This window comes from Rhinoderma darwinii, chromosome 5, assembly GCF_050947455.1.
Source record: "Rhinoderma darwinii isolate aRhiDar2 chromosome 5, aRhiDar2.hap1, whole genome shotgun sequence".
NCBI classification, from domain to species: Eukaryota; Metazoa; Chordata; class Amphibia; order Anura; family Rhinodermatidae; genus Rhinoderma; species Rhinoderma darwinii.
Genome location: NC_134691.1, coordinates 91,745,454 through 91,762,059, shown reverse-complemented (window position 1 = coordinate 91,762,059; position 16,606 = coordinate 91,745,454). Strand labels below are relative to the sequence as shown.

At 41.6% G+C, this 16,606-nt stretch overlaps 1 protein-coding gene across 1 annotated transcript in view; it reads left to right on the top strand.

The window, feature by feature from the left end:
• Positions 1-16,606, top strand: part of MCM4 (minichromosome maintenance complex component 4) — a 44,634-nt gene that overhangs the window by 10,786 nt on the left and 17,242 nt on the right. Inside the window, exons 3-8 of the mRNA XM_075826263.1 lie at positions 6,909-7,073; positions 7,173-7,336; positions 7,415-7,516; positions 9,686-9,781; positions 9,907-10,002; positions 11,407-11,545. Coding sequence (XP_075682378.1) covers positions 6,909-7,073; positions 7,173-7,336; positions 7,415-7,516; positions 9,686-9,781; positions 9,907-10,002; positions 11,407-11,545 — 762 coding nt within the window. The remainder of the gene's footprint in view (positions 1-6,908; positions 7,074-7,172; positions 7,337-7,414; positions 7,517-9,685; positions 9,782-9,906; positions 10,003-11,406; positions 11,546-16,606) is intronic.

Sequence of the window (16,606 nt, the reverse complement as noted above, 5' to 3'; positions counted from 1 at the left end):
GTACAATAGATTTAAAGGATGCGTACTATCGCGTCCCTATCCACCCAGCTTACCAAAGATTCCTCAGATTCGCAATTCAGGGCGGTCCTTCCGTTCTTCACTTCCAATTTGTCTCCCCTTCGGCATTTCCTCTGACCCCCGAATATTTACAAAAATTATGGCAGAGATTTTGGCATTTTTAAGGAGTCAAAACATTGTGATCATCCCATACCTAGACTATTTCCAGCTGACAGCAGATACACCGTCTATACTAAACAACCATCGGTTGCAGGTTCTTTCCTCACTACAGGAATTGGAATGGATAATCAACTTCGAAAATAAGTCTTCCTCAACAAAAACAGAAGATCTTCCTAGGAGTGCGGTTAGACTCCTCCCTCCAACATTCCTTCCTCCCAAGGGAGAAACAAATACTTCTACAGGCCAAAGTGAGGAAATTTTTTGGGAAAAACATCTGTTCCATAAGAGGATTGCGGATGTTGGGTTTGACGTCTTGCATACAGTTCATTCTGTGGAGTCCATTCCACTCCCGACCCTTACAGAATTTAATCCTATCCCAGTGGGATCGGAAACCAGACTCCTTGAATTCAAAAATTCGGATTCCTGAGACCGTGAAGTCATCTCTCCACTGGTGGCTTTGCCCAAACAACATAAGAAAGGGGGTCCCATGGAAAACTTCATATGTGGTAATTACCAGAGATGCCAGCTTAACATGGCTGGGTGTCTGTGGTCAAAGACCAGCATTTTCAGGGCACATGGCCTGCTCAGATGATTATGTCCTCAAACTTCAGAGCACTAAAAGCCGTATGGGAAACATTCATAAAAGCTATGCCCATCATAAAAGGGATGCATGTAAGAATCTCATCGGACAACACAACGTCAGAGTCGTTTCTTCGCCATCAGGGGGGAACAAGACACGCTCATCTACAAGCCCTCTCTGCACAAATCTTCAGTTGGTCAGAAGAAAATGTCCTATCGGTCTCCACGGTCCACCTAGAGAACCTATCGGCAGAATTCCTTAGCCGGAAGAAAATAGTCCACGGGAAATGGTCCCTGAACAGGAAAATTTTTCAGTCCCTAACCCAAAGGTGGGGTTATTCCAAAGTAGATCTATTTGCCATGAGAAAAAAACTCCCAGGTAGATGCATTCTTCTCCCAAAATCTCAGAGAGAACCCATTGGGAGAAAACACATTATCCCAACCCTGGGACATGGATCTGGCATATGCCTTTTGTCCATTTCCTCTAATACCAGTGGTGTTAAGGAAAATCCAGGACGTTTTGACACAAATTATCATTCTTCCCTATTGGCCAAAAAGAAGCTGGTTTTCAATCCTAAAGTACCTGGCATTGGAAGACCCTATCCTGCTCCCAGTCAAGAAGAACCTTCTCTCCCAAGGTCCCTTATTCTTTCAAGGAGTAGAAGCTTTGAAGTTGTCTGCTTGGATCCTGAAAGGCAGATCCTGAGGAACCACGGTCTGTCAGACGAGGTAATTTCAACTATCTTACTAAGCCATAAAGAAATTACCTCAAATCTATCAACAAATTTGGAAGGATCCCCATTCTTTCTTCCGAACATCGCGAAGGGCCTAGATTTTTTACTATCAGGATTCAAAAAAGGGCTTAGCCTTAGTACCTTTTTAAAAGTGAAAATTTCAGCTCTAAGCAACTTTTTAAATACTCCCTTCGCTGAACATAGGTGGATCAGAAGATTCATTCAAGCAATTTCTAAATTTGAAATCTTCCCTAAAGAAATCGGTACCCTCCCTTTGAGCCTCTCGACTCAATTAATATACATATTTTTAATGCTAAAATCTGCATCTTTAGTCGCTATTACATCAGCGAGAAAGATTGGAGAACTCTAATCTCTTTCGGTCATAGAACCCTACCTAAAAATTCAAAAAAACAAGATCATTCTAAAACTAGACACTACTTTTATTCCGAAAGTGCCTACTGCCTTCCATAGAGACTAAGAAATTATTCTACCTTTTTGTCCAGATCCAAAAGATCAACAAGAAGAAAAGTTCCATTGCCTGGATGTCAGGCGAACAATTCTTCATTAGCTGGAAAGAACCTCCTCTTGGAGACTAGATAAAAATCTATTTGTCCCGTATGGTGGAAAGAATAGAGGAAAGAGAGGCTCTAGCGAGATGGGTGAAAACTACCACACAAAAAGCCTACAAGTCCCAAGTACTCTGTCTAATACCTACTACTTTTTGTTTTTAATAAAATTGTGTATCGGTGTGATTGGTGCAACTATGCAATTACGTTTTTAAAAATATTGCGTTTTTGAGATCCAGCTGCTTTCCTGTATACAGAGTAGATGTATCTAGCGCTGAGACCTGTATCCGTCAGGTCAGCCACACTGACTGGTTCAGTGTCAGGGGGTATGCAGTATCGAGCAGTTATTGTTCACATCTAAGTTCATAACTTAGATGTGATCGATAACAGGTGGAGCCTTCGTGTCAGACATGCGGGACCCGCTTTCACCCGAACCAGTCAGTGCCGCTGACCTGACAGATACAGGTTTCCGCGCTAGATACAGCTGCTCTTTATACAGGAAACGAAGCAGCTGTATCTCAAAGTAAAAATAATTTTAAATAAAATGTAATTACAAAGTTGCACAAATCACACTAAGGCGCCATTCACATGGCCCGTATGGAAAGCAGCCCGCATTTGCGGGCTGTGCTCCCATATAAAGTATGGGAGCACTGTCCGTAAAAAGCAATAAATAGGACATGTCCTATCTTTTGCGGAGGCGTTCTTCGGCGTTGACGCCTTCCCATAAATATATGGGAATGTGTCCGTGGGCAGTAAAAGTGATTGGGACCGTAATTACGTACGAATCCTACGGTTGTGTGCATGAGGCCTGATACACATTAACTCTTTTTCAAAGTTGTACATGGCTTTTAAAGTGAATGAAAGACACAGAAATGGTGAGCTATAAAACTTCATGTGGAGATGTTACAGGAGGGAGATTTCAGAAGCCTTACTGTGACCAAAGTAAAAAGTGTTGGTAAATCTTTTCTCGTTTTGTCTCTTTGGGGGACAGCCTTGGCGAAGTGTCTATAGGAGGCAGACACCCCAGCAGGATAACTTTGCTCATTCCTGCGCTCCCACTCCCCTTACTAGAAAAGGGGAATTGTCGTGTACCTGTCGCATTGTTGGCACGTCGCCTAGTACATGCACCACTTTTGGTAGCTAGGGCTTCTCTTAGGGCTTGGCTCAGATGCACCATATTCCACACTCCCGATCTGCTTTCCCGAATGACTTTTTTTGTCTTCTGCTTATTCCATAAACCTCCTGCGTTTAGGGGGCATGGATCCCATCAGCCAGTTCTTCCTAGCGGTTACTGCAGTCACTACGTGACTATTGGAACCCATTCTCTGTACAGAAGGGGCAGGTCTCCCACCTTTTGTACTCTTCAATCAGCTGGTGACACAGGACCTGCTGCTGTGAGCTCTAGGATCGCACCACACTCTGGAATCAGATAGGATCTGCCGTTAGGCATCAATTTTTCCCTCAGACTGTCATTCAAGACCCTGAGCTAGTATAATTGCAGTCAGGGAGCTATCTAGCAGAACCTAAGTAGCCTTGGGCAGCCATTCCACCCATTTGAGTGAGGTGACTGCCTTGCCTTATTGCAGTATCTAAGTAGGCTCATTGTTACCAGTTTGAAGTGGGACATAGTGACTCCTCTACTTGTCATGTCCGACACCAGAGGAGAATCCTCCCAACAGGCATTTGTTGTAAACTCACGATTCTTGCTCCATTGCAGGCAAAAGTTTTCGTGCGACTAACCTACTCCTATGTTCAATGCATGCCAGCCTCTAAACTAAGCATCCGTAGCTAGCCTATCCACTCACAGCATTGCCAACGCGTAGTGCCGAACTGGAATGGTACATTCCCTTTCTTGGGCCGTTGGTGACCTCACTAATGTCACCCAGTCCATGATGGACACCCTGGTCCAGCCCTACGGCTAGTTTTCTTTGGACTCCCCATCCATGTCTACTTCACATGGCAGGCCCCAAATACGGGTTACATATGCCTGTTCGCACCCTTTTTCTGTATGTCCTATCTCGTTGGTTATCCCTCAGGAAAGCAGTCTGCACTTCCTACCCTCCTAGGCAGATTGTCTGAGGGAGAAATTTCAGATTCCAACTCTGAACTGGATGAGGAGTAGTCCTCCAGACTGTCACCTACGGTAGGGCGTCTTATCAAAGCTGTTTGGAACACCTTACAGATCACTGACTCAGAACTGTCTCACTCATCTGAGATGGTCTCCTTCCACTGACCTAGACGGTCTCGGAAGTCTCTTCCCTCTCACTCAGAATATCTGGAACTTCTGTATCCTTTTCGGGAAGATATTCCCTTTTTTTAAATGGCTAATGGTGGGTCCTCCTGTCTCTCGTCTAGCCAAGATTACCACTATCCTCATGGCGGTTACAGCTTAGTTTGACGATCGTTTGGACTGCCTTTTTTTTTTTTTTTTTTTTTTTTAGGTCCTCTGAAGCTACTTACTTGACTTTGAGACCAATCTTTGCTACCACTTGGGACAGGAGATCCTCCACTGAATGGATTTCCCATGGTATTCTCTCTGGGGTATCCACTGAAGGTTTAGTGGACATCTCATCAGTTGTCTAGTGCCACCAAATATTTGTGCAAAGTCTGTACCTGGATGCAAGACGCAGTGTGGCCTTCACTTGTCTTCTATTGTCCGCTATCTGCAGAACGACTTAACTTAAATACTGCTTCAATGTGGTGGTGAACGGCTCTTCCTTTTGTAGGCTCCCAACTCTTCAGGACCCCCCTGGATGATATAATTTCAGAAGCAGGTGGAGAGCGCACTCCTCAGTCTCAGGCTTGGGTACATTGAGCCACGACCTCTAGGAAACTGGGATCTCGTTTTTTCCTTTTGCAGATTTCTCGGTCCACAAACATCTGGGTAACTCCCAAGAACAAGTCCTCCATTAAGTTCCGTCCCTCCTGCCACCCCCGACCTCAGGCTACAAAACCCATTGTGGGTAAAGCCATCTCTGCCTGTAGATGCGCCCCCACTTGAGTCTCAGGTGGGGGGCAGGCTTCTGTACTTTAAGGATGTTTGGCTCTATCACACCTCGGACACCAGGATGTGGGAAATAGTCTCCTCCGGATATAAAATCGAATTTTTAAGACTATCCCCCAACTGAGTCTTCCAGTCCATGCCTCCTCGTAGTTTTCTCATGGAGTCCATTCGCTCTGTCATCACTACCGTAGCTCAGGGGAATTTTTCTCTCTACTGTGGACACAAACGCTGCGTTCCTACACGTCCTTATTTGCCCGTCCCATCAATGCTTCCTGCACTTTGAAGTACCGTTCGGCCTATCAACACACCTACCTGGTTTTTACCAAAATACTCTGGGTGGTAATTGCGCTTCCCCCTTTGAAGTGGTTTCAGATGTGAACGAGGCCTTACAAGCAGAAAAAAAAAAATCTAATTTTGAAATTATTTTCTAAAAATGTTGGTGTATTTTACAAATAAACAAGAAATGTATTGACCAAATTTTACCAGTAACTAAAACTACTTGTCTGGAGAAAACAATCTTAGAATCACTTGGATAAGTATAAGCATTTTTACAGTTTTTAAAGTGACATGTCAGATTTGAAAGGCTGTATCCTAAAGGCCAAGACTAGCACAAGGTTAAAGGGGTGATTTGGGGACCAAAAATCATTTGCATTGTACTCACTGCAGTATGTGAGTACACTCGCTAATATACATTCTGGTCCGTCGCGCTAGTTCTGAGATTTTCATAGATTTTAGTTCTGACGGGGGACAGGAAGTCTAGTTGCACAGATTTGTTGACTATACGACTCCATCATGTGACTGACCCCGCTGTACTCTACGTACAAACAGTAGTACATGGTTATAAATGCGGCAACCATAGACTCTAAAAGCCAATTGCTGGCTAAGTGTGGAAATGATCAGTAGTACACTTAATGAACTCTCTTGGGGCACTCTGTATCCACATCTCTCAAGATGAGAAATGTGGCATTGGTCACGTGGGGAAAATTAATGTGATAATTACAGCTTCTACGCTGCCTGGTCCTGTCAATCAAAAAAGGAAGGGAGGGGCGGACTGGGGATAGAAGGTAGAGCTGTTTGGAGCAACGGTGACACCCTCCTTGCTCCAAAAAAACTAATTTGCATAAAAGTTATTGCTGCAACGGAGCCACTCATCTAAAAAACGAAGGCAGCGTTCTATTCAGGTGAGGCTACACTATATATTGCTGCTTCTTTGATGGGCCAATTTCTGGTGACCGACTCCCTGCAAGTCTGGGCTATACGTCCGTTGCATATGTTGGTAGGTTTTTCTGGTGTAAGCACCAAATGTGATGTGAACAGATTCTAAGAATTTATTAGATCCAGTGTCAATGAGGTTCTGACAGTCAATTTATAAATGTTAATATTACATTGGTAAAGTTTGTAATCAGAAGATCACGTTGTCCTAGATTCCTTTTTTTTTTTTTTTTTTTTTAAGCATCATAAGCAACTAAAAGTCTTGGCTGTGTAATTAATATTGTGCATGTTTTCGGAGGTTCTCTAGATTGGCCTCTTAAACAAATCTTTTCTATAGCCTCATAATGTCTAGGATTTTGTAAATGTTACAATTGAAAAGCCCTGTAAATTGATGCCAAATATGTATATGTGAAATTGAGTTGTGCAAGTGTGATGTGTTTTTGCTGTGCAGTTAAGTCGGGAGCACACATTTAATTTGTTGTGTATGATGTGCCTTAGTATTCCATTATTAGTAGAGTTTCCTGAGACGTGAACCATAGTACACACGGCAGGAGGTGGGATGTGATGTAAATTCTTCTATAAATATGAAACCTCCATTGCTTATAATTGTTTTTTTGTTTTTTTTTTGGGGTTAAGCTCGCAGTGAGGAAGTTCACTCTCCTCCATCACAGAGACGAAGGACTGAGGACTCCACATCAATTGGTGAACTTCTGCCCATGCCAACTTCACCATCTGGTGATGTCCAGAGTCCTAGTGGACAAGAACTGCTATTCTCTAGCCCAGCACCATCAAGACATTCTGGTATGTTTTGGGCTCTGCAGTTCTATAATGTGTTTTCAACATGATTAAATCATACATTTTAAAAAAAAAGGTAAACCTGTGACTTTTGTAATATTGCAGCTGTGCAGAGTGAACTTGACTTGAGCTCTCCTTTAACATATGGAACCCCAAGTTCTAGAGTGGAGGGAACTCCTAGGAGTGGTATGAGAGGCACACCTGCTAGGCAAAGGCCTGATTTAGGATCAGCTCGTAAACTCAAGCAGGTGGATCTGCAGTCGGACCAGGTGGGTTCCGTCACAATGTAGCGACATTGTTACATAATTTTTTATTTTTCTACAATATACTTTTTCCCCTATCTGCAGCCAGCTGTAGAGGAGCTAGTGACAAGTGAACAATTCACAGAACAAAAGCTGGTGATTTGGGGAACTGATGTCAACGTCATTACATGCAGGGAGAAATTCCAGGTGAGTTAACACTGAAGAACCATTACCTTAGCTTTCAGCATTTAACTTGTTCCCGGAGTTCTGATCTGACCATGTGGTCTACGCATAGGCAAACCGTCTGAGAGAGGCCTTTATTAGGCATATTGTATGCAGCCTCAATGGAAGTCCATGAAGCTGATCAGTTGGTGCATTAGTACCTGCGTACATGTTTACTTAGATGCCCTTAGTGACAGATTTTCTTTTAACTCCACGGTAATCTAGAGGACGCACGCAGGGGTGTAATCCTCACTTGCCTGGTAGGTGAATGTATGACTGTCTCAGGGAACCAGTGTTAACTCCTTCCCGACCGCCCACCGTCTCTTGACGTGAGGCGGTGCAGGTCCCCAGTCTACGACGACGTCTTTTGGTGTCGCTGTAGATGAGGCTGATGAGCGCTCGTGTGAGCTCCTGATCTCAGAGCAGCGTCCTGAACACAGCTGGGGTGTCGGAAAACATTCAGACCCCAGCTGTTTAAAGAGGCTCTGTCACCACATTATAAGTGCCCCATCTTGTACATGAAGTGATTGGCGCTGTAATGTAGATTACAGCAGTGTTTTTTTATTTAGAAAAACGATCATTTTTGACTAAGTTATGACCTATATTAGCTTAATGCTAATGAGTTTCTCAATGGACAACTGGGCGTGTTTTGCTATATGACCAAGTGGGCGTTGTACAGAGGAGTGTGACGCTGACCAATCAGCGTCATACACTTCTCTCCATTAATTTACTCTTCAGATAGCGATATAGCTATATCGCTATGTACACACACACACACACACACACACACACACATACATTACTGCAGTGTCCTGATAATAAATATACATTACCTCCAGCCAGGACGTGATATGTAGTCCGAATCCTGACCACTTCTGTAGCGTCTCTGTGATTCACAGCACAGCGAGATCTCGCTGTGAATGACCTCTTGCAGCGTAATCTCGCGAGACTACGCCTGCAATGCTGTAAATCGCAGAGACTCTACAGAAGTGGTCAGGATTCTGAATAGACATCACGTCCTGGCTGGAGGTAATGTATATTCATTGTCAAACACACTAACATTACTGCAGTGTCCTATGTGGCTGCACATAGCGATATAGCTAAATCGCTATCTGCAGAGTAAATTAATGGAGAGAAGTGTATGACGCTGATTGGTCAGCGCCATACACTCCTCTGTACAACTCCCACTTTGTCGAAAAGTAAAACACGCCCAGTTGTCCATTGAGAAACTCATTAGCATAAAGCTAATATAGGTCATAATTCTGTCAAATTAGTTTTTCTAAATAAAAAACACTGCTGTAATCTACGTTACAGCGCCGATCACTTCATGTACAATATAGGCCACTTATAATGTGGTGACAGAGCCTCTTTAACCCCTTTGATCGCCGCGGTCCGTGCCCGCGGCATGATCAAAGGGAATTCCCCTCTTTGATCGCATCACCGGGATTCCCTCTGCAGTCAGCCCTGGGGACCTACAAAGGACCCCACGGATGTCTGTTCCATTTTCCTGCTGTTCGAGCACACTATGTGCTGCCCTAACAGCAGCCTGTATCATAGTGACACATTATAATGTATTAGCATACAGGCGTATGCTAATACATTAAAAGTAAAAAAACGTAATAATCTGACAAATTAATTTAACAGGTAATTTAGCATGAAACGTGAACCGGATAAAAAAATAAACAAGAAAAACAATGTCGAGAATCGCCTTTTCCTATATTCATGCTGTAAAAAAAGATATATTTTTTACCCCCAATCTGCGTGGAAAAAAATATACTATTTTTCTCGCATAAAGCAAGTCCTCATACAGCCTCGTCAATGAAAAAATAAAAAGGTTTTAGCTGCTGAAAGTCAGAGACAAAAACAGAAAAATTTAGCTGGTCTTTTCAGGCCCGGTCATTAAGGGGTTGATCTTTGGTTCCTCCATTCCCTTGAAGAAATGTGTTTTTTTTTTTTTTTTTTTTTTTGTGTTTTGTTTCTTACTTTCCCAAATCAAGTGTTTTGACGAGAGAATAGTGTTCTAAAATAAGCTCTATTATATCGATGGCCAATGTTTTTGTTTAATGTAGCATTTGTGTGATGCAGTAACTGATACAGACTCCGTTTTGGTTTTTGTTTTTTTAAATCTTTTAACACTATTTTTTCTTTGCATAGCGTTTTATCCATCGCTTCACTGACCCATCTGCCAAAGAGGAGGAAAATGTTGGCTTGGATTTAAATGAGCCAATTTACATGCAGCGTCTTGAAGAGGTAAATTGAAAATTTTATTTTTACTTCAGTGTGTATTTTGATTTTAACTTGGAATTTTAACCTTCATGATTCTATTCTACCTTTGTCCCCTAACCTGCTTTTTATTTTTACTTTAAACCATGTAGATAAATGTGGTTGGAGACCCATTCCTAAATGTCGATTGTGGGCATCTAAGGACATTTGACCAAGATCTGTATAGACAGCTAGTTTGCTATCCACAGGTAATCAATCATGCATTAAATAAAACAACCAGACTTCTTATAAGTTTGGAAATTTTTAACTTGGCTGTACCCTTGTTAATTCTTTCATACAACACATGTTGTGTTTAGCCAACCAAGTAGGTGAATGAATCTAAGTTCACATCTGCGTTGTGGCTTCTGTTCATAAACCACTCTGCTGTGCCTGATCTGTCGTATGACCGATCACAACAGGTTTGACAGACCTCATTGACTTACTAGTGGTTCTGTCATGCCGTCTGCAATTTTTTCTTTTCTTAGGCGCCATGCACCCGACCGTATTTTTTCTCCCGTATTCCACCTGATTTACGGACCCGTTTTCTCTGCTTCTCTTTACACGATATTTCACTGCACTAATCGCCAGCCTCTTCTCTCTATCCAGCACTGATCGCCAGCCTCTTCTCTCTCTCTCTCTCTGTGCTGGATAGAGAGAAGGGGCAGCCCTTTCGGGCAGAATTTCCGCAGTGATAGAAAGAAAAAGTTCATACGTACCCCGGCCGTTGTCTTGGTGACGCATCCCTCTTTTGACATCCAGTCCGACCTCCCTGGATGATGCGGCAGTCCATGTGACCGCTGCAGCCTGTGATTGGCTGCAGCGGTCACATGGGATGAAACATTATCCCAGGAGGCTGGACTGGAGGAAGAAGCAGGGAGTTCTGTGTAAGTATAAACCTTTTTTTTTTTGCATGTTTTTGAAGGCAACATTATGAGCGCCGCGCATGGTGCTCACTGTCCAGCGGTCTTCACTGTCCAGGGTGCTGAAAGTTACTGCCGATCAGTGCAGTCCCTTCTCTATCCAGCACTGATTGTTTAATTCTTTCAGCACCCTGGACAGTGACTATCCCCTGACGTCGCCTAGCAACGCTCCCGTAATTACGGGTGCACACTTGTAGCCACCCGTAAATACGGGAGCACCATAGACTTCTATGGGCCTGCCCATGGCGTAATTCCGGCCTGAAATAGACATGTTCTATATTTTTCCATGGCCCGGGCACCTTCCCGTAAGCAAACTGGAAGGTACCCGTGGCCAATAGAAGTCTATGGGCCTGTAATTACGGGCGTTTTTACTGTCGTGTGCATGGGGCCAAACTGTCAAATCTGACAAAATGGCAGTGTGAACATTGATCACTTTGTTTCTATTATGTATGTTGCCATTGAAACTGATGGCCTCTTTCTAGAAACATTATTTTAGAGCTCCTGTGTTAAAATAGCTGGATTGTTGGTCATTACCAATTGCCACAATCGCTACGGAGTTGGCGATAGCCAACAATTCTTGCTTCTGGCATGTTGGACAATAACAATTTAGCTTGAATAGAAATTCCTCCTTTAGTTCTGTCTCCTATGTATCTCAGTTTGGAGATCATGATTCATCTCTAATTATTTTTATAGGAAGTTATTCCGACCTTCGATATGGCCGTTAACCAGCTTTTCTTCGAGCGTTACCCTGATTCTATCTTGGAGCATCAGATCCAAGTGAGACCTTACAATGCCTTAAAGACTAGAAATATGAGAAGTCTGAATCCTGAAGGTAATGTAACAAATCATAAACAGAAATACAAATATGTACACATACATATTCGTTGTGTTGCGTACACTTTAAAAAAGGTCAGAGCAGGCGAAGTTCAGAGTAGTCCTAAAAAAAACTCTTAATACCTAAATAAACTAAAGTAAATACTCGGCAGCTCAAAACAACGTAATGAATCCAGTCATTCCAATAGTCCTGATAGTATCCTTCTCTTAAACTTCTTGAGGAAATGTAAAGATCAAGTAATACTAGTGTAGCGGAGGTCTGCGAAATGCTGGGCTCAGTAGTTCTACAGATGTCTCCGGCTCAATCTGATGTAACCATAAGCCTACTAAGAAGGAGACAACGCAAAGTAGCACTGCCAGTATTTTTGCAAAAAAAAACACCAGGTTTATTGTACTTGCAAACAAACTTTTAAAATCCGCATATAAAAACGTGGCACGCCAAGTCAGGGCTGAGTTGGCGTAACATAAGCCTTGTGTTTTTTTCAAAATACTGGCGGTGCTACTGTGTTGTCTCCAGCTCAAATCAGATGTAACCATAAGCCTACAAAGAGGGAGACATCTGTAGAACTGCAGAGCCCAGCATTTCACTGACCTGCTACACCAGTATTACTGCATTTTCACCTTTCCTCAGGACGTTTAGGAGAAGGATACTATCAGGACTATTGGGCGAACTGTGGGCTCATTTAGTTTTTAGCTGCTCAGTATTTATTTTAACTACTTAATGACCGGGCCTGAAAAGGTCTTAATGACCAGCAATTTTTTTTTTTCAGTGATGTGGCTGTATGAGGCCTTGTTTTATGCAGGAGAAATTGTATTTTTTTTCTCAGTTTAAAGGTAGAAGAAAATTATTTTTACGACATGAATATAGGTAAAAGCGATTCTCTGCATCGCTTTTCTTGTGTATTTTTTTATCCCGTTCACGTTTCACACTAAATATCCCATTAGATTAATTCTTCAGGTTATTACGGTCGTTTAGATACCTAAAATGTGTAGGTTTTTTGTTTTTATTTAGTGTAAGGGCAATCATAGTTTTTATGCGAAATAATGCGTTTTTTTTTGTTTTTTTTAAGTCCCATTAACCCCTTCAGGGCTGAGCCTGTTTTGGCCTTCAAGGCGAAGCCAATTTTTCATCTGACATGTGTCCTTTTATGTGGTAATGACTTCGGAATGCTTTTACATATCAAAGTGATTCTGAGATTGTTTTCTCGTGACATATTGTACTTTGTTAGTGAAAAAATTAGGCCGATAAATTCATTATTTGTAAAAACACCCAAGATTTGGAGAAAATTTGCAAAAATTAGCATTTTCTAAATTTAAATGTATCTGCTTGTAAAACAGATAGTAATACTACACAAAATAGTTATTAGTTTACATTTCCCACATGTCTACTTTATGTTTGCGTAGTTTTTTGAACATTCTTTTATTTTTCTAGGACGTTACAAGGCTTAGAACTTTAGCAACAAATTCTCATATTTTCAAGATAATTTCGAAAGGCTATGTTTTCAGGGACCAGTTCAGTTCTGAAGTGGCTTTGAGGGCCTTATATATTAGAAAGTCCACATAAATCACCCCATTTTGAAAACTGCCCCCCTCAAAGTATTCAAAACAGCATTCAAAGTGTTTTAACCCTTTAGGCGTTGCACAGGAATTAAAGCAAAGTAGAGGTCAAATTTACAAATAGAATATATTTTTTTTTTTTCCAAAATTAATTTGTAATACATTTTTTTTTTCTTTACGGAAGGTTTTACCCGAGAAATGCAACTCAATATTTATTGCCCAGATTCTGCAGTTTTTAGAAATATCCCACATGTGGCCCTAGTCTGCTTATGGACTCAAAAACAGGCCTCAGAAGCAAAGGAGCACCTAGTGGATTTTTAGGCCTCCTTTTTTTTTTTTTTTTTTTTTTTTAAATATATTTTAGGCACCATGTTAGGTTTGAAGAGGTCTTGTGGGGCCAAAACAGTAAAGACCCCCAAAAGCGACCCAATTTTGGAAACTACACGCCTCAAGGAATTTGTCTAGGGGTTTAGTTAGCATTTTAAACCCACAGTTTTTTGTTTTTTTTTGCTAAATGATTTGAATTAGTATGTGAAGATGAAAATCTACTTTCTTTTCTGATAAAACTTAGACATTTTTTATAAAGGAGAAAAAACACCCCAACATATGTAATGCAATTTCTCCAGGTTATAGCAATACCCCATATGTGGTAATAAACTGCTGTTTAAACCCACAGCAGGGCTCAGAAGGGAAGGAGCACCATTTGGATTTCTGAGTATGCTGGAATAGTTTTCAGTGCCATGTTGCGTATTCAATGTACAGGAGGGACCAAATAGTGGAAACCCCCCCCCCCAAAAGTGACTCCATTTTGGAAACCACCCCTCAAGGAATTTTTCTAGAGGTAAAGTTAGCATTTTGACCCTATCGTTTTTTTTGCTGAATTCATTGGAATTAGTCTGTAAAGCTAAATATATACTTTTCTGAAATAACCTAGCCATTTTTAATTGTAATAAAGGAGAAAAAGCACCCCAACATTTGTATAACCATTTCTCCCTATTACGGAACCATATGTAGTAGTAAACTGCTGTTTGGACCCACAGCAGGGCTTAGAGGGGAACGAGCGTTATTTGGCTTTTAGAGCTCAAATTTAGCTGAAATGGTTTACGGGTGCCAAGTCGCATTTGCAAAGCCCCTGAGAGGCCAAAACCGTGGAATCCCCTCAAAAGTGACCCCATTTGGGAAACCACACCACTTAAGGAATCTATATAGGGGTATAGTGAACATTTAGACCCCACAGGTCTTTTGTAGAATTTATTAGAATTGGGCTGTGAAAATGAGTATCAACATTATTTCCACTAAAATGTTGCATTTTTTTCAATTTCACAAAGGATAACGGAGGAAAAAGCACCCCAACATTTGTAAAGCAATTTCTCCCGAGTACGGCTATACCCCAATGTGGTAATAAATGTTTTTTTCATTAGAAAGTAATTAACCCTTTCTGGACTGAACAATTTCTTTTTCGCTCCCCGCTTTCCAAGAGCCATAACTTTTTTTATTTTTCCATCAATAGAGTGGTGGGAGGGCTTATTTTTTGCGGGACGAGCTGTAATTTTTCTTGGTACCATTTTTTTGGTACATACAACTTTTTGAGCACTTATTCAATTTTTTTGGTAGAGCCAAGGTGACCAAGAAATAGCGATTCTTCTGTTCTTTATTTCTCGTGTGCGTTAAATAATGGTATATTGTAATAGTTCTGACTTTTACGGACACAGCGATACCAATTTTGTAGATTTTTTTTTTTTTTTTTTTTTTTTTTTTTTTTACATTACTTTGTAGAAAAAATTTGAAAAGTTGTTGTTTTTTTTTGGGACTTTCGTTATTATAGAAAAACTTTAATAAACATTTATTTACTTTTGTTTTTACACATTTTATTAGTCCCCCCCCTAGGTGACTTGAACCAGCAATCAGTAGCTCGCTGGTACAATACACTGCAATACTAATGTATTGCATTGTATTGTCATTTTTCCTATCGTCGCTGTTCCTGTCCGTTAGTTCTGGGTGTCAGCTTAGCGCGTGAGCCCGCTCCATACATCACCCTCCACACATAGCATATCATGTCGTGGTGCGCAAAGGGGTTAATCCGCAGTGGATGGTGCAGAGTGAAAATTAAAATATTCCACTGATATTACATTTTAGTGCACAATATGTTGTGCCCAGTTTGTGCCACTGAAGAAAAATACCTCAAAGTATTAACTGGGTTCTCCTGGGTATGGCGATGCCAGATCTGTGGGCGTAAACTGCTGTTTGTGCGCGCTGTAGGGCTTTGAAGGGAGGGAGTGGCATTTGCCTTTTGGAGCGCAGATTTAGCTTGGTGGTCGTTATGTTTGGCGTTTTGTGGTATTTCAGTTTATAATGCGGGGGCACATGTAGGCTGTGCGGAGTACATCAGGGTATAATAATGGCGTAAAATAATAATCCGCAGATATGTGGCCAGTGTCGCACTGATAAATGGTGCCCAATCTTATCTGCTTTTGGAACACTGCATATCTTGCATCAGACATATTCTGAGAGCCAGAACTTATTTATTTTTTCTTCACCGGAGCTGTGTGAGGGCTTATTTGTTGCGGGACAATCTGTTTTTTTTTCATTGGTAGCATTTTGGGGTACATGCGATTTTTGAATTATTTTTATTTATTTTTTGATCACTTTTTATTCAATTTTTTGGCAAGCAAGGTGACAAAGAACCATCAATTCTGACAATGTTCACCCTGGGCTATATGACCATTTTATAATATAATAGTGTGACTAGATATTGTTTCCGTTCCGTTAAATTGTACATTTACTGCCTGGATAGAACGATTTAAAATGAATTTTAATAATTGTTAAAATGGGCTCACATAGCCAAATTACAACAGGCTCAGCAGGGTGGTCAGCAGCAGAGACAGGTCTATTGCATTGATATTTAAAGTTCACCCTTAGACCAGCCTCTCCTATTATTTTATAATTACTGAACCCAGCCTGCTGAATGATTCGCGCTAATCCAACGCGTTTCTGCACCCACTGGTATTTGTGGGGCATCATCAGGGATTAATTGTATTGTTTCTGCCGGCTCGCACAGTTCTGTGCTTGGTGAACCTCCCGGCCCGTGCACGATTAAGATAATAAGATCGCACACGAGCCGGAGAGGTGCCGGTCTTTTAACAGGCTCCAGCCCTCCCATTCTGCTGACATTCCCACGGCCCACCGCCAATCCTGATACAACACGTCACTCATGACCTGTCAGGACTGAGGCGCACCCCCCTTCCTCGGCAGCCAATCAGAAAAGGTTAGGACGCACTGCGTCCCTAGTAACCTTAGAGATACGAAAAGCGGATATATCAACAGCATGGGGATATAATACTATGTATTGGACACAGATCACAGTTAAAACATCACTGCTAATGGATAAGAGTCGATCGATCAGTTATAACCGGGGTTATCACGTACTAGCATCTCAATTAGCAAAGACGTGCATGCGTCCGGTCGTCATGGAAACATTGTAGACTTTCTCCGATATACATTA